This window comes from Pavona decussata, unplaced genomic scaffold (genome assembly GCF_977016875.1).
Source record: "Pavona decussata unplaced genomic scaffold, jaPavDecu1.1 SCAFFOLD_92, whole genome shotgun sequence".
NCBI lineage: Eukaryota > Metazoa > Cnidaria > Anthozoa > Scleractinia > Agariciidae > Pavona > Pavona decussata.
In genome coordinates, this window is record NW_028145509.1 from 155,350 (window position 1) to 179,713 (window position 24,364).

At 37.4% G+C, this 24,364-nt stretch overlaps 1 protein-coding gene across 1 annotated transcript; it reads left to right on the forward strand.

Annotated features, from left to right (window-relative positions):
• Positions 1–53: 53 nt before the first annotated feature.
• On the forward strand, positions 54–16,398 carry LOC146473666 (peroxisomal membrane protein PEX14-like). Its single transcript, XM_085117713.1, has 12 exons — positions 54–130; positions 217–264; positions 3,727–3,811; positions 4,944–5,002; positions 6,163–6,218; positions 7,401–7,500; positions 10,117–10,222; positions 10,741–10,766; positions 11,600–11,662; positions 12,768–12,856; positions 13,787–13,989; positions 15,394–16,398. Exons 1-12 carry the CDS (start codon positions 113–115, stop codon positions 15,807–15,809), a joined length of 1,269 nt encoding a protein of 422 aa, XP_084973839.1. The 5' UTR covers positions 54–112; the 3' UTR covers positions 15,810–16,398.
• Positions 16,399–24,364: the final 7,966 nt, after the last annotated feature.

Sequence of the window (24,364 nt, forward strand, 5' to 3'; positions counted from 1 at the left end):
GCCCGCAAGACTGCAGATGAAATTATGTTACAAGTACTTTGATTGGTCACACGGTTTTTACTTCAACCAATTGTCGCTTGGTTTAGAAGTCGCTTCTCTGTTGGGAAACAACATGGCGTCCAAAGATGAGGTTTGTACAGAAGTTTCTTTTTATTTTGTTTGCAGTTTTGGTGTGGTGATGCCAAATTCTTCAACTGTGATCGTTTTCCGTTAAAGCTCGACGACGCTGCTATAAAGAAAGAAAAAGAGCTGCGCCAGAAAAGGGTAAGATTTTTTCCTGATCAAGAGATACGATTTGCAACATCTTGAAGAAATAATTACAATTTAGGCTTAAGCTTATTATTATTGCAAGATTCTATCATTGTAATTGCATTTTCTTCAAATAAATTTAATCATAAAATTAATGATAATATATCAGCAGTTGGTTTAACTGTGATGATCATTCACAAAAGAAAAACAGTTTTTTAAATCAATTTGAGAATCGCTTCTAAACGCGGTCAGTGTAAAATGCAGACTGCAGACTGCAGACTGGGGGTAAAATGCAGACTAGGGGTAAAATGCAGACTGAACACTGCAGACCAGGGGTAAAATGCAGACTAAATTATAAAGACTATCTTTTTAAAGTTACAGTCAATCCAGGTCACGCGTGAACAGTAATTCCAAGAATGAAATGAACATTCGAATTTCTCTTTGTAATGTCCGACGTGTGAATGAAATGTTGGACATCTCTCTGGAAGTCGTTCCGAAAAAGACGCATTAACTGAAAAAAAGATTCAAAATACTTGGGAAACAATTGTTATTCTTGAAATATTCAATTTTGCAATGTAAAGAAAAATTCATAGCTTTATATTGTCAATAAGCTAGGGAAATTTATACGGGAACTCTGAAATTTTGAAAAATTTCAAAACTCCGTTCAAATTTCAAAAATATCGTTCACGCGTGACCTGGGTTGACTGTAAAACACTCGAAGTGATTTTGGTCTGTATAGAAAGTTAATAAGTGTAGAATTCCAAAAAGATACATGTAGCGTTGTTAGCGAACAAGGAATTTGAGGCTTACGAAAAAAACTTAGGATTTCATTGCGTGACTTTTGGGGACGGCGCGCTACTTCTTCCAATACTTTCAAAAATTATTTCTCCATGAATTCGCTTCGAAATAAAGAGAAAAACCGCTCAACAAGATATTTAAATGTTTTAGTTTTGAAAAAAAAAATGCATTTGACGATGTGCTTTCGAAATATATCGGTGAATTTTAAAGTGCGCGGATGGATGCATTTTACTACCGTCCGCCGTGTATTATATTACGTTGTAAACAAACCGAGTACAGAAAACTCAAAAATTCGTATCTCGGTAAATATATGTCCTATCGAGCTCATTTTTCTCTCTATAGAAAGCTGAGTAAATGTAAAACTCAAATATGAAAAGATTTCTGTTGTGCAGATAACGAGAAAGGAATTTAGCGCTTGCGAAAAAATCGTAGAAAATGAAAACAGTTCTCACGGTTTAAAATGAATGAATACTTTCCGGGATACAACCTGCCCAACCGAACAAAATTTAATTTAATTTAGTCTGCATTTTACCCCTGGTCTGCAGTTTTCAGTCTGCATTTTACCCCTAGTCTGCATTTTACCCCCAGTCTGCAGTCTGCAGTCTGCATTTTACACTGACCGCTTCTAAACGTCACGTGTCTTGCCCTGTATGTACATGTACGCGTATCTGTCAGATTTGAGCATTTCCATTTTCCATGTCTTTAATTTGACGCTATGTAGAAAATTGGCAATACAGCTGTATACGAAGTCTTAATATATTGTTAAATACTGTATATAATATATATGACAGCTAACGTAGTTGCATCACAGGCGGACCACCCTCTGTTTGTGTGGTGTAATCACTGTTTGCAACTTGAGACTTTATATAGTTTTACTGAGTAGCGATATTTAAAGTCGCCTTTTAACCTTTATGTTGAAATAAAGTTTCAAGGAAATGTTGATTGAGTCACGCGTGGTGTTTTTTTGCCATTCCGTGCCGTAGAAACCCTTCTTTGGCGCATTTACTGTTTTATAGTGTTGCCGGCCGAAGGCCGGTACTAGAGAAAGGGAGTAAAGGCAGGCAAGAAACCGCCGGCGACCGCTATGGGTCGTTTTCTTCAAACCGGTTTTTTCAATGGCAGTTTGCAGTTTTTTCAATGGCATCCGATTAACTACACATTTTCGCCATGTTGTGGCCGAGTTTGGGCTTTATTCGTCAAATTTCCTCCAAGAAAGTGGAGCTCAAGTCCTCCAGGTAGGTTTCAAACTATGATCTGTAGCAAAGTCAGGGACCAAAGGAATTCTAAGCATGCAGTCCATTTTAAATCAGCCAATCAACGCTTCGTGCCCGGCAGGGTCGGGTATTTGAAGCGCAACGGTCACGAAGTGCTGATTGGCTGATTTAAAATGGACTGCATGAAATTTGACGTATGAAGCCCAAACTCGGCCACGACATGGTGAAATGTGTAGTTAATCGGTTGCCGTTGAAAAAACTGCAAGAATTTTTCGAATTATGTGACCATTCCGGTTTGAAGTAACGACCCATAGTGGTCGCCGGCGGTTTCTTGCCTGCCTTTTCTCCCTTTCTCTAGTACCAGCCTTCAGCCGGCAACACTGTAAAACAGTAAACGCGCCAAAGAAGGGTTTCTACGGCTTAGAATGGCAAAAAAACACCGCGGGTGACTCAATCAGCATTTCCTTGAAACTTTATTTCAACATAAAGGTTAAAAGGCGACTTTAAATATCACTACTCAGTAAAAATTTCAACCGATCATGTCGCGAGAATACTAAGTCTCAAGTTTCAAACAGTCATTACACCACACAAACAGAGGGTGGTCCACCTGTGGTTGCATGATTGTCAAGTAGAGTGATTGTGACCTTGCTTCATTTTCTTGAACATAGTTTTCATCTGTTTTCTGATGAATCTACACAGCAATTTTTCAAGGTGTTGATTTTTAGCTGGGGATCCACCTTATTATACATGTATTAGGAAATTAATGCTTCATGATTCAATTAATGCAAATTTTAAAAATTTCAACTCAGCCTATGGCCTTGTTGGCGATTAGTCTCAGGTGATTTTTTGTATGATTTTGCGGGATCACTGTTAAGTGTCCACTGATTTAACAACAGTGATTCTCTAAATTCAGTTATGCTACATCCACATATATACAATTTAGACGCAAACATCAGAAAATCAGATCTGAAACAGAGATTTTCAAGAGTTGTATATTACTGTTTTGTCATTCCTTTCCTACCTACCCTTTTTCATGTTTTCCTTGTCTTTTCTCCTGTGTTGCTTTTAAAGAAGCTCAAAAAAGTTCTTCATTATTTTAGTCCTCCCAAAAACTTTTCCTGATTCTTGTATCTTTGATATTATAGTTCAGTCTGCCTTCTTAGTCAGCAGTTAAAGTTATTCTTTCTTTTTGTCATCCTGGCCCACCTATATTTAGCTTTGCTACCTGCGGCGCCAAGGAATTGTACATGTAAATTTATACAAACACCTAATAAAGTTGAAGTTGAAGTTGAAGTTGAACAAAAAAAAAAAAGAGTCCTGTCAAAAATGATAATTTTCGAAAACAGAGAATGAGAAAGAGAGAGATTTATCAGTGACTTGTGTTTGACAAAAGTTTAATGTCCAGATACAACTGTACAAGGCCTTGAATGTTAGTTAATTTACACTTTGATTCTCGCTGTTGTAGATTGACACTGCTGTGAAGTTTTTGAAAAATCCAAATGTTAGGCCCACACCACTATCTCGAAAAAGAGTATTCCTTGAGAAAAAAGGTAATGTTATAATAATGTTATAGAAAGTAATTTTATTTCAAGCTTTTATTTGTCGTTTATGTTGTGCAAAGATGTAGCTAATAAGTGAAGCGACATGTACATGTAGTAGATAGCTAAGGCTATAGTAAGAATGTATTAGTAATAATTGTGTGGTTCCAAAGACTACCCCTTCCCCCACCCCCTGTGGATAGAAGGGATAATTTGGATATTCCAGGGGGATGATGACAGTGTCAAAGACCAAAAAAATTGAAGTTAAAATGAAGTTGCTAGAGGGGTGGGGTTGGGGGGTCTTAAATAGCTACACTTTGTCTAATAAATTATTCCTTCCCTAGCGGGTATGGACAGGTTATTGTTAAAGGCCCACCTTCACCCAAAAAAACTTTTTGGTGCATTTGTTATTGTTTACAAACCCTTCTATATTGTTCATTCTTGAAATCTCATTTGATAACCTGAATATTCCTGCTAGTGTGAAAATCCTTGCTCATTCATAATACAGTGTAAATCAGAACAGGCAAATTGGATCAATTTGTTTCTCCTAAGCTGCTTTGATTTATTTCAAAGATAGTGGCACGTCTTTGGTCGATCCAGAATTCACTCATTTAAAAAGTTTTATGTCCATAGCCAAGGTGCCACTTGCAGGGCTTCTCTTTCTTTTTTGGTTAGCTGTAGGTGATGGATTGAGTGAAGTGCTGACTGGCTATGCACTGATGAACCACAGATTTTAGTTCAATAGCAAAATCCCACAGTAAATCCCACATCCAGCTACTGTAAAACAAAGATATACATTGTAGCATATGAAAGATGCAGGGTCTTGTCCCATCTCTGTTTGAACTTGTTTTGTTAGGGGAGCAGGGATGGTGCAGTGGTGAGAGCACTCGCCTCCCACCAATGTGACCTGGATTTGATTCCCGGACTCAGCGTCATATGTGGGTTGAGTTTGTTGTTGTTTCTTGTCCTTGCTCCGAGAGGTTTTTCTCCGGGTACTCCGGTTTTCCCCTCTCCTTAAAAACCAACATTTCCAAATTCAAGTTCGATCTGGAGAGTGTCCCCAATTAGTGCTCTTCGCTAAATACATTGACACTTAAATAAAGTGATTTTATTATTTTATTTCTTCCTCTTAATCTCGTAACAGGCCTAAAGAAAGATGAAATTGAAGAGGCCATCAGATTGTCAGGAACACCACTAGTTGAGGTGAAGACCTTTCCATTATTTCCCTTTTTGGTTTCCTGTTGAAGTCTCGTTGGCTACTGTAGGTACTTCTTACAATGCTAAGGGTTATCTCAGAACATTAATTTTAACCCTTTCACTTCCATGTTAATTCTCCTGACTGACTGCCATACATTTCTTTTTAAAGTTAGTTCACAGGATTTGGTGTTACCATACATCAAACAATATCACCTAGTTGATGACTTTCTTAATTCCCATCACCTGTGTTGATAACACAAGGATAAATTTTTTATTGATCACTCCTGGGAGTGGAAGGAGTGAAAAGGCTCCCAATTTTTTTAATGGATAGCTTAAACCGTTCGAACGGCTCCCAATTTTTTTTTGGAACGGATAGCTCGAACCCTTCAAACGGCTCCCAATTTTTTTTTGAACAGATAGCTCCAACGGCTGATGAACAGCTTACTAGTGGCCATCCGTTTTAAGACGACATACCGTAAGGAACGTTTTCGCATGTGAGGTCTCATGTAATCCCTAACCAGATACAAGAGGACAGCTGAACAGTCATAACACTTGTCACTTCTGAATACCATTGACGAGACCATAGTGTTATACATTACATTTGATCTTGATGAACTGGTTATAGAGCATATTATATTTTGGAGAAATTTGGCTTTTAAAGGCCAATTTAATTGTCTCTTTTGTCAATCTCTCGTCCAGTGATCCCTTCGAATGGGTAATCAGTTCGCAACCTGGTGAAAATTAATGTGATTCTGATATCCAACCTGGTTTAAATTTGTTACAATTACTGTGTTTGGCGAAGGAGAACACATACATCTGTGCCAGGTCATTTATGATGTCCCACAGGTATCAGTCTGGATACCATGCGATTTCAGGGTTTGGGCACCATCTTGGTAGTTAAGCAACATTTAAAAAGTGCTAAAATGCAAAACAGCGTATGACATTTTTCTCAAATTGAAGCTTAATTATCTCTGAAAAATGTGTGGTTTATCCCTAATTTTTTTTTTTTTCGGATTCAAGTAATCATTGCCAAAATATCCGCAAAAGTATGTCTGTTAAGAAATCCTACTTTCTCGGACCATATTAAGATGTGCAGAATGTATGCGCAGTAGCAAATTAAAAGGAGGTACTGTCCTTAATTACAGTGTACTATTTTGTTGTTTTAGTATCCGCCACCACCCCCCATCACCCCTCCAGGGAATGTTCCAGGTCCAACATCAAGGTTAGTAAAAAGTGAAAAAGCACCGCACCCTTTCTTTCCATTTACAGGTGAATACTATCTAGGGGTGTTGAATGGTGTATTTAAAAGTTGCCTTGTCAAATTTTAGTCAAATTTCAAGGGTCTTAGGGCTGTGATTTTTTTTTCTTGGAAAGCTGTCTGTGAGCAGTTGTCCTGTTTTCCCCAGATCCTACCCATGAGTGGAAATGAAGAAACTCTGCAAATTAATTATAAATAAGAAGGAGAGGGAAGTAATGCAGCGAATGGAGTTGTATATCTGTCGCTTTTTTTCTGGAAAACTGCATTGCAAATGTATGCAAATTACAAGGAAAGCGTGTTTTATGTAAATCAATTAAATTTCAGAAAGGAAAAACATCACAGAAGTATCGTTTTGTTAAATTGTGCATGCACAATGAACGAGTTATCGTAATGAACGAAAATGTGACTCCCTCGGTCCTTCCATCGGTCGCTCGATGGGCTGTAAACTTTCTGCAACTATGGGATACTGTCATGGCTCGCTTAAGTTTCTCTCCTCTTTCAATTAAAATTAATAGAATGTGATTACTAAAGTACACGTGAGTGGGATTTTTAAGGCTATAAATTTGATAAGAAAGAGAAAAAGGCATTAGCTTCATGCACATGCGCTGAAATGTGAACCACTCCCTTAAAACCGAAGTGCGGACTTCACGTGAATTTTTAAATACTGGAATGGAGAACGCTACATCACGTTTAATGCTGTTTTCAGTGCGGTAAATGCCGTAAAATATTGCCTCTCAGTCTGTTAAAAAGGAAAGCAGCCGATCCCGGGACGTACAGATTACAAACTCGAGGAATTGCCTCAACACCAACCAGCAACCGTGTCCAAACGTTGGAAAAATAAATCAACAACAACAACAACAAACAAGCACCCGGCACACACACGTGAAAGTGACGACACGGATCTATTGAACCACTGATTAGGACGGCCACAGTGGACAGGTGTCTCTTTGCTACATTAGCGAACAACTGTTGCTCATACTCTAGGAATGAAAATCAAAGAAGCAAATAACCTTAGACATAATCCCAAATATCATTTCATTCACCTGTTCAATTCACGAGTTCGCTCAGAGAACGCTTTGACTTAATCCATATTTTCTCTTCCCCATCAATGATGTTAACTTTGTTATATTAATATTTTTTTGTCAGCTACATACCACGACCACCACCCCCAGTTCCCTGGAGAAGTTACGTGGGAGCCGCTATCTTAGGCGGAGGGATTGGGTATGCTGTGGCTCATCTGTTCAAGGTAAATGCATACATTTCAAAGTAACAATCTATTAAAGGGGCACTCTCACGGAGATTTTGCTGTATGTTGGTCAAAAATGCTAACATTTCACTTAAACTGTAAATGGTTTGAACCCAGGAGTCATGTCATAAGTACGTAAATTATGATCATCCGGGTGAGTAAGGTGAGTGTAGTCCTGAGAAGGACTGTTTGGGGTGACTTTGACTGACGTTTCTACAACCTGAGCGGAAGTCATCTTCAGAGTCAAGTAAATTGCTGAATGTCAGTAAATGGTATATATGTCTCTGGTTGTTAACCTTGTTTGTCAACGAAGTCGAGATGTTATTGGTCGTTTGTCATGAAGCCGTGATGTTACTGTAAAAGTGATTGTTGCGTTTCGATCCGACCTTCTCAGGACTACACTCACCCGGATGATCATAATTTACGTGCTTATGATATTTCACTAAGAAGCCGGGAGGAAAATAAGAAAGGACTTCTCCGAGAAAGAACAAATTATAATTACATTTTACAGCAATTTTTCCAAAATACTCAGAAGAAACTTGAAAAAATTGGCCATTTTTTTAAAAGTTGAAATCTGTTTCCGTCTTAGCCATCCGCAGCTAAAGACGAATGATAATAGTTTCTGTGCACTAGTAAGGTTATTGTTAACAAACCATAACCATTATTTGAACGTTTTCAACCAAAAATAAAATATGTTTTTTGGCTGTTTAAAGTGACGCTTGAAAAAAGTGAATGTGCGGATCTAATGGAAATTTCTGGGACAATCAGACAACCTATTTCTTTTGCACAAAAGGTCCCAATTTGTTGTCTTCTTGCACCATCATTGCGCCATCACGTACGTTTTTTGATCCACCAATGAGATTGTAAGTTTGAAACGACTGGAAAAAAGCCTCTTCATTTGACCCCTGGAATTTCCAACCAAAATTTTTGCCAAATAGAAGGCAACTCAGGACCCAAACCAACAGGGAATTTAGGCATGCGCAACGACGACAAAGGCGACGGCAACGACAACGCCGCAAAACAGTTGGTTTAATGAGCAAAAACAATCGCCTTCGTTTTTTTAAATTTTGGCACATTTCTTTGCCGTCCTCTGCAAAACATCAACGTGAAATGACCAAATTCTAGGTATTGCGGAGAACGTGAGCACACGGCGGTGAATTTTTCCGTATTCTCTTTCTTAGCTCTCGTACTCCACGCCTACCAATTTGGTTACTGGGAAGTTCGTTGTTTTGTGTACAAGTTGAATGAGTTTAAATAATCGCGAAGTAGCTCAAATAAAATGAAGTTATATTTTCAAGCGACATTTTCGTTGCCGTCGACGTTGTCATTGCTTAAGTTTCAAGTTTCAACTTTATTTAAAAATTCAAAAATTTAGCAAAAAAGAGAGACTGGCCCGTGGGTAGCGAGAGCTAATCTAGGCGAGCCAGACTTACAACTGTTTAAGGATAAAATATAATTAATATTTTTACAGTTACATGTATTACAATTAAAGACAGAACAAATAAAATTTTAGGGGAGTTGCTTAAAGTGCCTATGAACCGAAAATTGTTTTCATTTAGTTTTAAAGTTTACCTTTAAAAATACAGGTTTCCAAAGTTTGAGAACTGTAGACTTGAAAATGACGATTTTACAAGCCTTTAAAGTAGTGCTATTTTACTCTCAAAAATGGTATTTGAATCGTGCGGCCAAAATACCACGTGATATCAACCTCTGACGTCACTTTGTTGCCAAATTCGTTCCCGCAATATGGAGGAAAAGAGGCAGCGAGGGCGATATTGCGTTGCTGATACGCCAAACCAGCAAAGCTGCCAAAACAGATCGTTTACCTCGGGTATACGAATGTACCAATTTCCCGCTGATCCGGCTGTGAGGGCCAAATGGGTCCAGTTTGTCCGTAGACATAGGCATGATTTCAAGAACCCGATGTCAAAATACACTTCACTCTGTTCGGCTCATTTCGAAGATTCGTGTTATGAACGCAGTTTATTCGTTCTAAGCAGCATGGAGGCCGCGGGGATGAAAGTAAAGTATTGCCTGAAAAAGGACGCGATCCCAACGAGGGATACTACTACTCGACCAGGTCAAGAAGGACTTAGCGAGCGAAGTAAACGACAGGTGAGACAAGTTTCATGCTTCTTGAGGTTCGTCTTGATATGGCGTAATTTCGCCATAAACACATCGTAATCTTCATCGTTTCCCTCTTCGACATCTTCGTCCTCGGGGTTACCGGACATATCTGAAAATTTGCTCATTTCTGAATCGCTAGACATGTTTCCCTCCAAGCTCGCTCACTTCCCAGCAAGGCACTTTGACAACGCAAACAAACCCGTGGCAACAAAGTGACGTCACGGTTTGGTGAATTTGGAAAAATCTCGGCCCATTCCCCTGACCATTTTTAGGGTAAAATAGCATGAGTTTGAAGGCTTGTAAAATCGTCATTTTTAAGCCTAAAGTTCTCAAACTTTGGAAACCTGCATTTTTTAAGATAACCTTTAAAACTAAATAAAAACAATTTTCGGTTCATAGGCACTTTAAGTTCTCTGATGCTAAATTATAAAGGGTGTATATGGCAAGCTACTAGAGCTAAAGATCCTTTTTTTTTTCTACCACTTCTAGACATTCATTCTGCCCTTGATTTATCACAAGAAGAGCAAAGAGGAGGAAAAATTGGAAACAATAGAAACGGCTGTCGGCGAACTTAAAGAAAACATGACTGAGTCAGGTAGAGAATAATAATTAAGAAACCAAATAGCACAAGTCTCACTTACACTTTTGCACAAATTGCACAATTTGTTCAGTTTTCCTTGCTTGTGTTAATCAGTGTGTTAGTCAGCTTTTGTTAATGCAAACGCTGGTGATGTAATCCAGAGGTCGTGGGTTCAAATCCCGCGGAGGTCGAATATTTTTTCTTTGACTGCGGCAAAGAGGGCTAGCAAGCCCGGATAACTACAGTGTATAGAGTGGTTTTATTCACGTGACTACCGGCCATATTGGTTTAAACAAAAGAAAGTATTTACATAAAAACAGAGTTCAATTCCCAGAGGTTTAGTTTTGGACACCAACATGGCCGCCATTTCTTTGTTTTGGGACACCAACATGGCCGCCGTGACGTCATGTGAAAACACTCTATAAGGACAGAAGGTGTCACTGCATACGATAAAAAATTATTTCATCCCATTTCTACTGCTGTATGTGTTAATGCAGTTGTTTAATGTAGACTTTGTTCTTGATTTATTTTAGTCCAAAGGAGCTTGAATTCTGTTCAGGTAAGCCGCAGCACTATATCGTGTGACAGTTTACAACACGTAGCCTGAGGGTTTGTTCTAGACTTTCTCAAAGTCCGTTTTCGTTTTTGTGGGAGTGATTTTGTCCCTCGCCTCGCGACTCCGTCGCTCGTTGATCACTGTTTTCGGCGCCTTAAAAGGACTACCTGAGGCAAGTCTAGCTTTGTACAGGTCCAGACTTATGGCAATTTGCAAATTGTGTCAAATATGGGGCTGCATTTTTAAGAAGTTCATCACTGTAATTGAATGGCTGAGAGCGTACCCGTCTTGTGTTCAACTTTAGGTCCATTTTCCGTTTCGCTTAAAAGTGCTTGAATTTTAGTATGTAGCCTTGAATTTAATCAAAGGACATCGCTCTTTTTTTTTTTTTTTTTTTCTCACTCCAAAGCGTCTGTTTTCCCGCTTTTCTTGCGCTGACTCGATCTTTTGGCCTCGTCTTTCTCAAAAACTAAATGTAAACCAGCGGAAAAAAAAACAAAAAAAGAGCAATGTTCTCTGACTAAATTGAAGGCCATGTTAAAAAATTCAGGAACTTTTGAGCAACACGAACAATAGGCTTAAAATTCGTCAAAGACGTTGTCTTCAGGTTGTACTCTTGGCCCTTCAATTATGGTTTGGCAAACGAAAAAGGGAAGGCATCACTGCATAACTCACTCATAACCACAATGAGTAACAGCGGTCATCAGCCAAAGTAATTACCTAAGAATTTGGCATTATTTCAATATAAAAATAATACAGTAAAATTTTCATGGCAAAGCTTCAGATTATGAATAAAACTTTTATTAATATAAGCATTTATGCCTTTTTGTCCGTAGGGATTGTTGGAGCAGCAGCAAGCCAAGCTTCACAGTTTGGCTCTCGACTTGGCCTCCACACAGGTAAACTATTTTATGATGGAAAAATGATGGCAAATTTTTAGTTCACTCACCTAAGAAAAAAAAAGATGTAATGTTCAGCTCGCCATATAGAGCAGCCTTTATACCCTGTTGATATAAGAACCCCGCGCTTGGCGCCGGTTATATGTATTTTTTTTTTCCTGATTGGTTCATCACGCTGCTTACGTTTGTTGTGATTGGCTAGAGCAATTACTTTGGTTTTGATATCACGACACTCAACTGAAGGTGGACCATGTAGATGCCGGTAATGTAAATCAGTGACACAGGTATACTGGAAAAACCGAAATTCGAGTTTTCACAACGGGCGTCAAATCTGTGTCAATCATTTTTCAAAAGTATTTTTCTTGTAAAGTTTTACAGGACTAACATTCCCCCGAATGAATGAATTGAGAATTCTTTCTACTTGCTTGGAGGAACCAGAAGTTTCAAAATAGGGCGATTATTCAAATAGGCATTTGTTGGAAGCAAATTTGACACAATTTGTGGTGTAATTCTGGGATTATGGCATTATGCTGGAAGGAGGGGGATTTTGAGATTTTTTTTTTAGATTTTTTATTTGAGAAATGGCTAGCATTGAAGGAAATGTGGCATTTTAATTTGATTGTTACAGTGTAATTCCAAAGATGTTAGACTCACACATGCATCAATCATCACTTGTTGTTTTGGACTCTACCTACAATGTATCATGGCTATATTTAACAATTATTCCACGAGCGCGCGTTGGATACGAGATGATGGATAGCCAACGAGGCGTGCAATGCCGCTTGGCTATAACCAGCTCGTGTCCAACAAGCGCGAGTGGAATAGTTGTTTTATTAAAAACAGCCACGAAAAATCGCTTCATCTTGCTGATTTGGTGATATTTCTTGACGCTTACTCTTGCCCAATCTGTAGGGCATGGTATAATGGCTCATACAGTTGTATACCATGACCGCTTAATCAATCAAACCTGGAACTGCGTATGCGTTATCTAATGAGTCAATTTTATAATAAATACACATATACTTTTGCTTTTTGCGTATTCACTGGATTAACTGGTAAACAGTCAACAATAAATTTGTGTTGAGTATATTGCGTAATTCGTCAGTCCAAGGTTGCCCTGTTACCTTCTGAAAGTTACACTGTTGGTGAATTGAAAGGAGAGATACTCTCAATCAAGGGCCTTCTGTTAAACAGGTAGACATTTTTAGTGTTATTGTTATAGTAGTAGTTGTTGTTGTTTTTTGGTCAGCAGTTATTTTTTTTAACTGTTTTCTCTCGCGATAAAGCGCCAAGTCTGTAAAGTTTATCGGAATTTGTTTAGCAGTAGTCTTTAGGAATAGACTCAGGGTAAACTTTGCTTTAAAATTCGTGTGAATGTTCGTGGTTTGTAACCGAGATTTCTTTCGTGTGAGGTTTAGTAGTTCTGTAAGCGAGATTTCTTTAGAAATTCGAGTGAGAATTTGCCCGCGTGCGCAAACTTTCGCAAATATCTTTCCCAGAACATAGGAAAATCTCGCAGCACGTGAAACAATTTATCTTTGAGCTGAACTTTTTTTTAAAACGATGTTTCGCTCACTTTCGAAGAAAATAACAAGAAAAGCAGGAATTTTTGTTGAAATTTCTGTTACATTACTCGTTTTGTACAATGCTGTAACCTAGTTTTATTATCCTAGCACGTGAAACATTTTACCTTTGCTGAACTTACTCTTCGAAAGATGCTTAACTTACTTTCGACGAAATTTTCAGGAAAAAAAAAACGCATTCCCTTGAAATTCGCTTGCATTACTCGTGTTGCACAATGCTGTAAGCTATTCGTGTCCTAATTAGCACTTGAAACAATTTGCCCTCGCTTAACTTACTTCTTGAACGATGTCTCGCCCACATTAGAGAAAAAAAAAACAAATTCATTGAAATTCGCTTGCATTACTCATTAAAAAAAAAGTGTAGAAAAATAGCTTAGAAAAAAACCGAATTTTATTGAAATTCGCTTGCATTCGTCGTCTGGAAAAAAAAAAGCCTAGAAAAATAGTGTTTAGGAAAAAAAAAAGAATTGTATTCAAATTCGCTTGCATTACTGGTTGTATACAGTGCTGTAACCTATTCTTATCCTTGTGTGTTGACCAGAAAGCAGTTTCCCTCACCCATGGTGGGCTCCACACCGGCAGCTCCTAGCATTCCAACATGGCAGCGTACAGTTACATCAACTGAACGAACGAGAACAACACCTTCATTGACAGACTCCGAAACACAAGGAGTCACAGAGTTATCAGACAGCAAGGAACGATCCGCAAGCAAGGTGTCTTCCTTGGAGTATAGCAGTTTGAATGGTACGATTTGGAGATCATTTTATTAATTTTTGGCTGTGTCTGGGCTTTCGCGCTTCAAAAATGTATTATTGAAGCTCAAATTCCGTTTTATTTGAGGCCTTAAGGACGTGTCTCCTGATACAGAGGTGTTTTCGCGCAGTTTATGACTATGCGAGAAAAGTAAGATCTTGACAAGTACTATTTGATTCCAAAACGTAAACGTCTTTTTAGAGACAATTAAGCAGCAATATTTAATTCTAAACAGCTTTAAAGTATATATGACAGACTTTTTTTATTTGCTTGATCACATCTTCATGTTCTTCTCGTAGGAAAAATCCAAACAAAAAATTCCCTATAACGTTTTCTTCCCTGTATTTGAGGCGTATAAAAAGGAGAATTTCACCTTCGGTGGGATACGAAACCGCGCAAGATTGGAGACTGGAGTTAGTAGTTGTAACGTCGATACCGCCCATTCCTCAGTTGTTTCGTTGTGAGCATTCAACGTTCCCATTCATAGTTTCGTCCACACAGCTTTCTTTCTCTGCACACGTAAAACAACTGAGGAATAGAGAAACCGTGAAACTAGCGATCCTGTATTGACGTCATAGCCCAACCATCCCCAGTCTCCCGTCTTGCGTGGTATTGTACCCAACTGTAAGTGAAATTTTATGTTTATATACGTCTCAAACCCGATGAAGACAAATTAATAGCGAAATATTTTTGGGGGGTTTTTACACAAGAACAACATGAAGATTTGATCAAGCAAAAAGAAAGAATTCTGTCATATACACTTTAAAATACATAACGCATGTTTGTTTGTTTTGTTTTGTTGTTGTTTTTTGTTTGTTTGTTTGTTTTTTTACTTGAAGGCCTTATTTTCTTTTTGGATTCCAGTAACCCTTGCTAACATAATAGACTCCGCGAAAACAGCCTTTAACCCCAGTTAGACCAGGATTTTATTTATTTATTATTTATTTATTTATTTATTTATTTTTGTGTCGAACTGGGGTGGGGGGAATCCTCCTCCCTCCCCCCCCCCCCCCCCGCCATAACTTCGCACCTATGACAATGATTCTTGGAGGATAGATAGCACCTTTCCAGATGTTTCCTTTGAGGTCCGCAACGTGAAGTGATGACGTCATATGGCGTCATAACACGTCACGATTGCTAAATGGCAACTTCAAAGTCAATGAACACTTATCAACCAGTTCAATTTTTTTCCCAGATAAATTTCCAAAAAAAAGTCCTGAATTTTCATGGCATTTATCGCAAATATTAAAAGAAGCTTATCATGTTCAGAGTCGCCAAGGGCAGAATATCCCCCCCCCCCCCCCCTTTTGCCGGTCTAGATACGGTTTTAAGACGGTGCAAACATTGTCAAACAAATTTGAAATTGAAATTCAACTGTAATATTTTTTTGTGCAGGTGACTCTGCAAAACATTCTGACAATGGGGAAATGGAAGAGAACGCTGCATCGCCAAAACAATCTGACAATGGGGAAATGGAAGAGAACGCTGAAAAACCCGACGAAGTGGCCATGGAAGATAGCCCCACAGAACATGAAAGCACCTCGAGTAGTGAAACAGATACTGCAAATACGCCCAAAACGGTTGTGGCAGCCAACGAGAGGTGTCTTAACGACGCTATGCTTAACGATACAAGCGTGTTAAGTTCTGATACAAGTTTATCGTCCATGTCTGAGTTGTCTGGAAACACGTCTTTCCACGAAGCCTCAATCGCGTTTTCTTCGACGTGTATCAAGGCTCCTTCGGATGTGACATTGCCTTCTGATTCAACTGCGGAGTTTGATGAAGGAGTTGGAGTGGCTGATGTACCATAACGTTTACCAATCACTTTTCATTGACCATGATAACGAGAAACTAGCACAGTAGATAGTAAACGAAAGTGCTGCTCAGTAACTTTGATTTGAATGGTCATGCTGTAAGCTTTTGTCCATACAAAGGGTCCTAAGATGGAACATTTAACAAGGGTTAATGACAAGGTAAAGTGAACATTTGGGTTTTTGAAGTACATCTCGGTATATACTTAATTTCTCCTATAGCAACACAAAAGGCTTAGTCCAATTGTGCATTGAAGTTCAGTAACGAACACTGGATCGGCAAATCAATTGTCATCCATGCATACTTCAAAAGACCGCATCGAATTGATCTAATGCAAACATACCTGAGAATGTCTGCATGACGATGTCTTCGTTTAGAAGTTCCCGGAAATGCACCTTGACTTCTTGAATCACAACAATTATGGTCCGTTCTTGTCGATCCTCTCTGAACGAACGTAATTTTGTAATAATTTATAACATTAAATTTACAAGCATTGTATAGTGTCGACGAAATCAGTAATACCTTAATTATTGTTTTTAAATACATCTTGTGTTTATAATAAAATTATTACCAATCTCCTGATCTCAATTAGTTCCAGTTAATCACTTTGAATTGCAGTTGTGATGTAAGCTTCATCATGTTATTGTAGTTACAAATGTTTCTGAAATACAACAGAGTAACGATTGCCTTTAATGAAAACCATTGGTCGTCAACAAAATGCTCTGGCAACAAAATTATTAGGAGTTTTGGGGCATGTAAGAGAACAGAGCAAAATAGCTAACAAACAAAGGAAAAAAAAAACTAAAACATTTTCATCGTTTCAAAACCGATTGGAGTTTTCTGCTGGTTTAGAATAATCTTTATTGATTAAACGGGCGAGAAGCAGATCAAGCTCAAGGTCGGACCAGGGTGAATTAGGATATCTAAATTTCAAGCGAGCAGACCATGGCGACAGGCTATAGTGAAAAAGAGAGGCGGGGTGGGGAGGGAGAGAATTTTTACACTACGGGGACTGAAATCGACTGAGTTTGTTACAAGTTAAAGCTAAACAGGTTGCTGTCTAGTCGTCTTTCTTACAAAAAATTAAAAATGTTACAAAATCGTACAGTACGTGTCATAACTTTTCAATAACGAGTACAGTAGCGTATGGTGAAACGTGACCGTCAAAGCTCTGTTAATAAAGATTAAGATGTACAATATGGACACTGGCCCGCCTCCTCCACAGACCTTTCGCTTTTGATTGAATGCGAAATGCAAGGGAACGTGGTAGGCGAAACACCTGCGTTTGTGTGCAAAGTTGCATAATTAGATTGACGTCTGGGCACGAGGTAATTTTTCATTTCCTGAAAAAATTGCCTGTCAAAGTTTCGTTGCCAACAAACACTAACCGACCACATTACATTTTTTCACGCATAAAACAATTTCTTGCACCATGTACCTACTTTGAAAGCTTGCAGAAAAAAGTAGAGTCAGATGTGCGAAAGTAGAAGCGAGAATTACATAAAACATAAAAAAAGATCTACTTGTGGTAATAATGTTAAAGTTAGATATGCTGAAACCGCGTTAGAAATCGGCAAAACTTCACCTCTCACAAATTCCATACAAACTGATGCCATTTTACAACCTAGACCTCCACAACCTTTGTACATGCGCAGACGTTGTTCGGCCCTCTCACCATGCCACATAATTACTTTTCTTACCGCAACTTTTTTGGTTTTAGTTCAAATTAGTGTTCCTTTATTGGGTTTGTTTACTTTTCGTTCAACTTCGGCGCTTTGAGGAAATCCAGAAATTCAAGATGGCGGATCCAAGATGGCCTCTATTTGGTGATCATCATGATGACGTCATCATTTTCCGTTGTGAAACATCTTTGGACTTACGCTGCTGTTTATACGTACTTTGTGTAGTTTACTGTTACTGTTTCTTGTAAATACTAACACCAATAAAATATAATAATAAACAAAAATCTTTGGACTTACGTACTATCTATCCTCCAAGCCATCCTCATTGTCATAACTTTTATCCTTGCGAAGTTATGGAGGCCCCAAAAGACAGAAAAAGGACCGGTCTAGATGGGGCTGAGAAGAAGAGCCTTGTAATTCTGGCCCCTGGCTCCAAAACAGTACTTACAGGGAAAAAAAAACCCTTCCAGCCAATCTCCATCCTGAATGTCAGTTTCTGGAGTTATAACTGCACCAAAAAGAAATTGAACGGAGGTAGAGCTTAAGTTTTTTGTAGGATATGCCTTTAATTTACGAATGTGCGCATGTAACGATTGAAGGGCTAAAGCAAAAAATACCGCCTTGTTGAATTTCGACTAAAGGAGGAGGCCGCATTCAAAAATTCAGACACTTTCGAGCAATACAAAAAATTAGTCTATGATTTGATTAAAATACTGAGTCAGCGAAATTCAACAGAAGACAGTTATGCTCTTTTCATAATTATGTTTTCAGGGTGGATAGGGAGGGACATATTTTCAATGGGGTAGAGGTGACAAAAGTGTATCAAGGTATTGATATACTGCAAACAGGGAAGCATCATGTTTAACAAATAAAACAATCAGCAATCATGTTTAAGAAAAAAAGCTTCATACGTTTTAGCAACGATGTTTCTCTCTTTTTTTTTTTTTTTTTTTTTCGACCCCTTTCAAGACATTCATAAATGTTTGCGCCAACACACTAAATTTGTCCTGGAAACGGAATATATATAGTCTTAGTGAGAACACCTGGTACGTAAGCTTCGAGTTTTGATTATATTTCAGAAACATTTTGTTTCTATAGCAAATGTTATTTATGCAAAAAAGGAAAAAAGTTTTAGGAAATAGAGGCAAGATTCACGGAGTCCTCCTTAATCAAGAAATATCGTTCAGAAACATACCTCTGTTTTGAGAAATTTTTTGCCAGAAGTATTTCATTTCCAAATAGAAAATTTAATTGCGCCCGTGAGCGGGGAACCAATCTTTCCGCAATGATGTTATCCTGGCTTGACGGGCCTTTAGAAATGGTCGCCATTTTGATAGGTCGGCGTTTAGCACGACAAAGGCGATAGCATATTCATTCATAAGCATATCAATTAAGGCATGCATTTTTGTGAAAACACGCACTGTTGCTGTTTTTAGCAGTTGTTGATTGGTTCCAGCATCTAATGCATATTTATTACATCTTCTACATTTCGCGACAAAGCAACGAACTTGTCGGCTAGTGAAGGCGTGCGTGGACGAACACTGCTTTGAAAGTGTACCGAAATGGAGGGAAGAAGACTTGGCTTCAAACAAACAAATATATATGGTGAGCATATATTTTCATACAACTTCAGCCTACCTAAAACGTTCGAACTCTTAGTAAGCGAGCAGGTCCTGGAATTATTTTGGTCTGCTAGCTTGAACAGATTCAGTTCAACGTTAACGTATTTTCCGATACACAACAATACCAGAATTCGCGAACGTTGAATTTCAGTTGCTATCATATAAAATTCTATCCTGAGAAAGAGAAGGAAAGAAAGGAAAAGGCTGTGAGGAAGTTGGTTTTGTACGCCGTTTAATGTTCCAGCGATTTTGGATCGACTTGTTCGAAATACTGAGCACGTGCTTTGACGTGGCACCTTTGGTTCTTTCACGAGCTTTGTTGAGATGAAAATATTTCATATTTTAGTTTCTCCAACGTTCTAAAAGCTTGAAATTATACTCCAGAAATACTTCTTTAAGCTAAGTTAAAGGCTTCCATGAAAATTTAGTTGTCAAATTAATTTTACATCTAGATGCAAACTGAGTAATCTCGACAGTTAGGAAGGAAAGGATCCAATTATACCTTAGCATAAATGGTGTACTTTGTATTTTCTGAAATAAAAGAAGCTGAGCTTTTCTATTATTTCTTTCTTAAAGGTGAAATCATGCCATGATCATCAGAGGGAAGAACAATGTACGAGACGACGAAAGGAATCACAGAGCAAGTACTGGACGGCAAGAAACGGGATTAAAGATAAGCGAAGACAATTGATTTTTTATTTTGCCAGAAAAAATACCTCTGATGGACGATGACCATATGTAATAAAGCTAAATGAAGTTTTTGGGAAATAACATTTAAAATTTTGTTTTTTAATTGGCCGCGATCGGGGAGGTTCTAGACCCCTAAAGAAAATTTTCGTCATGTTGTTCTGTTGTTGAGCTAAAATTCTTCAGCTCGCAAGTTAACTGATTCTTTTTTGTTGTTGTTTAACCATTGAAAATGTGGGTTGCATTTCTTGCTTTTGTCCAAATCTACCGGCAATCGTCCCTCGAGAGATATTTTTTATCAACTTTGAGCGATCTTTTATATATTCAGATGATGTTTTCGTTTGATCAGTTCAATTTACAATTCTTCGTACATTTCTACATTTGATAGTACTTGAAACTTCCATGAATCTTTTCGTCTTATTTATCTTGTTAATTGGCTGATTTTAAAGTCGACAACGAAAGTTCAATAAGACAGCGATCGCTCAAAGTTGGGTTGTTTATCAGATAGTTGTATTACAAGGTTAAACTGCCAGATACCATGGTTACGAAAACGAAAACGTTACTGTCATATCGAACGTAACAAGACAAAACTTTTCAAAATTGAAGGGAGCACAGATATACTAAATCGCGTTTAAAACGCCGACTGTTAATGACCAAAGAGATTTATCATTGAGTGGGGGCTTGGTAGTAGGCGGCACCCCTCCCCCATAAATCTGCGGGGTCCAAATCAGGAGGGTTATATGAAGGTTAGTTGTTCAAAATGTGAAGAATGCGACGCAGAATTCATCAAGCAGGATTAAGAACTACAAAAACGACAAGAAGTGGTCACACAAGAATAAAACACAAGAATCTATTTTTCTGGCCGTGCTATCGAAATCAAACCGTTTTCTTCTCTCATTCAAACAACAACAAAATCTGCCTACTAAATTCGACTACGGAGAAAAACGATTCCCGACATCGCTTGGCTAATTGAATTTTTCGTGTTATAAACGTTTTGAAGAATTAAGGATACAATGATTAGGGGTCGGGGGGGGGGGGGGATTACCCAGCTTTAATAGGCCAGGGGCGCGGTAGGGGTGTGGGTGGGCTACCCAATTTAAATAGGGTTTTCAAGCCTGTTATCAATTTGGCTAGTTAAATTGGGTACTGCCTCCCTATACGTTTAAAACAGGATTACCTAGATTGGGGTGATCAACGGTGTCCTTTCCTTACGAGTTTTGACATGGAGATTTTGTGTGACCTTTAGATTCAAAATTTTCTAAAGGGATTTGGGGAAGAAGACAACGAATGCATCAGCATTGAAAATATTTCACCTACTTTGCATGTTTTCTAATCGTGGCTCTCAAAATGAGCTATGAATTATAAAAGCGTATTATACATGGCACCTGGCAGATGCACCTTGTAAGTTTTTTAGAAAAGAAAAGAAAAGAAAAGGGCAAATTGTGACCAAATTGTCGCTGAAAACCTAAGGTGCACGAGCCTTTCTTGGTATATTTGTAATTATACATAATTACCTAATGAGCAATAAATTGAAGCGATTAAATCAAATCATTTATTTCCATTCTAAGCAAAAATGTTCGGGAAATTTGACAATAAATTAAAAGCTTCTTTAATTCCTTATGTTCCCTTGACATGTTATAACAGATAGTAAACTAGTGTCTGGTTGAGTTAATGTTTGCAAAAACGCTTTAAAACGTCTTCGGCGTTGGAATTAAGCGGGAAAAAGAGTTAAAGACCGCGAAAGACTGTTGAATTAAAACTGCTATATTTCCTCGAAAACATTAAAAAAATCAGGCAACTCAGTTAGGGAGCATCTAGTCACGGCTTTGATGACGTTCAACATTTTGTACTTTTAAACTACTATGACTCGGATTTGAAAGGAAGGCTAGGGACAAATTAAATTTGGAACAAACTTTCACACCGGTGGAAAACAAGATTATGCATTCATTTGACTTTATTCCCACGAATTGTGTATTTCAAGTTTTCAAAAGAGATATCTTACGGCCGGGCAATTAGAACGAAATATTTGAAACTGGACTTTGGAGTTTTCAAGTCCATGAAATCTTCAGATTTTGTCAAACGTTAGAAGAAAGAAATTTAAATTTCTCAAGGTAGTCAAAACTTTCCATCGTTTGATAACCGCAAGTCAATTTGTAAAGGTTCGTTTTCGTTCATTTGAATATTTTCTTCTTCCATTCATGCCAAATTTCAAATATTAAAATGTTAAAATGTTATTTGAAGGAAAGTGGAGTCCTACTCCAGAAATATTTTTGAAAGCTATCAACTTGAGTTTACACCAGCTATTATCTGGTACCGTAGTGAAATTTATATTTTTTTTTAACTAAAACTTTTTTTGTGAATTCCTACATAAGTCGTTCGTTAGAATATAAGTTGATATAGCAAGGAATGCTTATAAAAATATTTATAAAGTTATCTTCTGTCCTGAAATTCGCATTTTGAAGTACTAGAAATCAGAAACAAAATGAGAAATCCTATGGGTGAAAATGAAACTTTTGGTCGCATGAAAGGAACTTCTCGATGCTCGAAGAAAGCAGATTTTCGTTATGTTTTTGCGGTCCAATACCTCAAAAAATCGAACGTTTGTAACTTATAGAAACAATGTATGCAAAATTTGTTTTTTGTATTTAGGCACTGGCTCTCTCTCGCTCTAGCTATAGTTTTTAGGCTTGAATTGTTTGCATTATCTCGACCAGACATTAGTTTCAGTAGTGTACTTGATATTTAAGACCTTGTTTAACTATATTAGTGTTGCATTGGACAAGGCGAATGAGTGAAAGCTCAAACGTTAAATTTTCAATAATAATTGGCAAAGAAACGAAAGATAAAAACAGAAATTGCGACAAATGAAAACAAAAAAAAAAAACAAATAATCACTAAGGACATTGGTGTTGAAATTGGGCGAAATTGGCTTAAACCGACGAGTGGATAGAATTGTTTTGTGTGATAGTTGTAAAAAAATTGCTAAAACGAGATCGATTCACCAAACTTGTAAGCAAGGTATCGATTATCTCGATAAGTGAAAATTAAATAACCGTAACTACATATTGTACCAGAAGTACAGATTGTTTGCCAAAAGAACTACACTACGTTTTTGCAACAAGTTGACCAAAAAGGGTTAGATAAAAATAAAGGGTAAATTAAGCGATTATCAGTGAAAATTGTCTATATCGATGAAAAAAGTAAAATCTGAAAAAAGAAATGAAAAATATAGTGGAAAACTTCGAAGACCACTTGTGGGTTGTACAGGTATCATTTTCTAAATGCTTTCACCACAAATGTCCTGTCCTATCGAACACTGTATATAGACATGGAGTTTTGTACTCTGTCAGTTGAGCAAGGTCTCAAAAAGCGGCATTGCAAGTTAGACAATTTTGCAACAGTTTGAAGGAAAAGACATTGACGTATTAATTCAGTTTTAAACTTTCCTGAAACAATCAGTATTCCGTGATATTCCAAAAACGATTCTTCTTCTGTTGCAAAATTTTGTCTTGAATTGCCATGTCACTTCTTTATTTCTAAAGCCACCTTCACTCGGCAAACTGAGGTTTTCAATCTGGTGTTGTCAAATAGGATTTGGCGTGTTAAAACGTTGCAAAATAATAATAATAATAATAATAATAATAATAATAATAATAATAATAATAATAATAATAATAATAATAATAATAATAATAATAATAATTTTCAGGACGTTTGAAAGCCGTTTTGCAATGTTCTTTCACGCCAAATTGTATTTGACAACACAAGTTTGTAAACTTTATTTAGCCTTGTGAAGATGACTTTAGATTGTCAAAGCATAAACCACCACAGAAATGAAACTTTACTAAAACGAATGCGTCGTTGAAAATTTCAAACTTTCGCTTTTTAAATTGACAGTTGCCTTAAGTTTCTATCCGAGGTGGTTTATGTGTTTATTTATCTGGCGGGCAAAATTTGTAGGGTCACTCTGGATTTTTTATGAGAGAAATGTTCAAAGAGTACTCCGTTAATTTTTTGACCAAATTTGTTGCCAGGGGAAACGCTGTGCAAATTTTTCCAAATTTTCCCGCCAAAAGACTTAGTATATACAGGAAAAATTTTGTACACACCTTTTATTAAAAATTAATTAACTAAAAGTATTTATTGTATAAGACAGAAAATAAAGGACACAATGAAATTGAAACAATTGTTTGCTTGAGTGTGACTTTTATTGTTGAAATTAATTATAGTAGTATCATTAAGTTTAATTACTGAATGCAAATATAAAATTGATTTAACTATAAAAGTTAACGTTAAAAGAGAACGACGTTTCGACCGTCCGACGGTCATTTTCAAGTTCAAAATGAGAAGTAAAATATGTGCTTATATACAATTGTGAAAAAACTAATGAGATACTGACTTAAAAAGCTCTAAGATATTCACATCTAAACAATATCAAAAATAATAGCGTGAATGATAAATACAAAGGAACGCTAAAAACGATAAAAGGTATTTAAAAGGTATTTAAAAGTGAAATAATTAAACAAATAACTTCGCGCGGATCGAGTCGCATTGTTTGTTCAG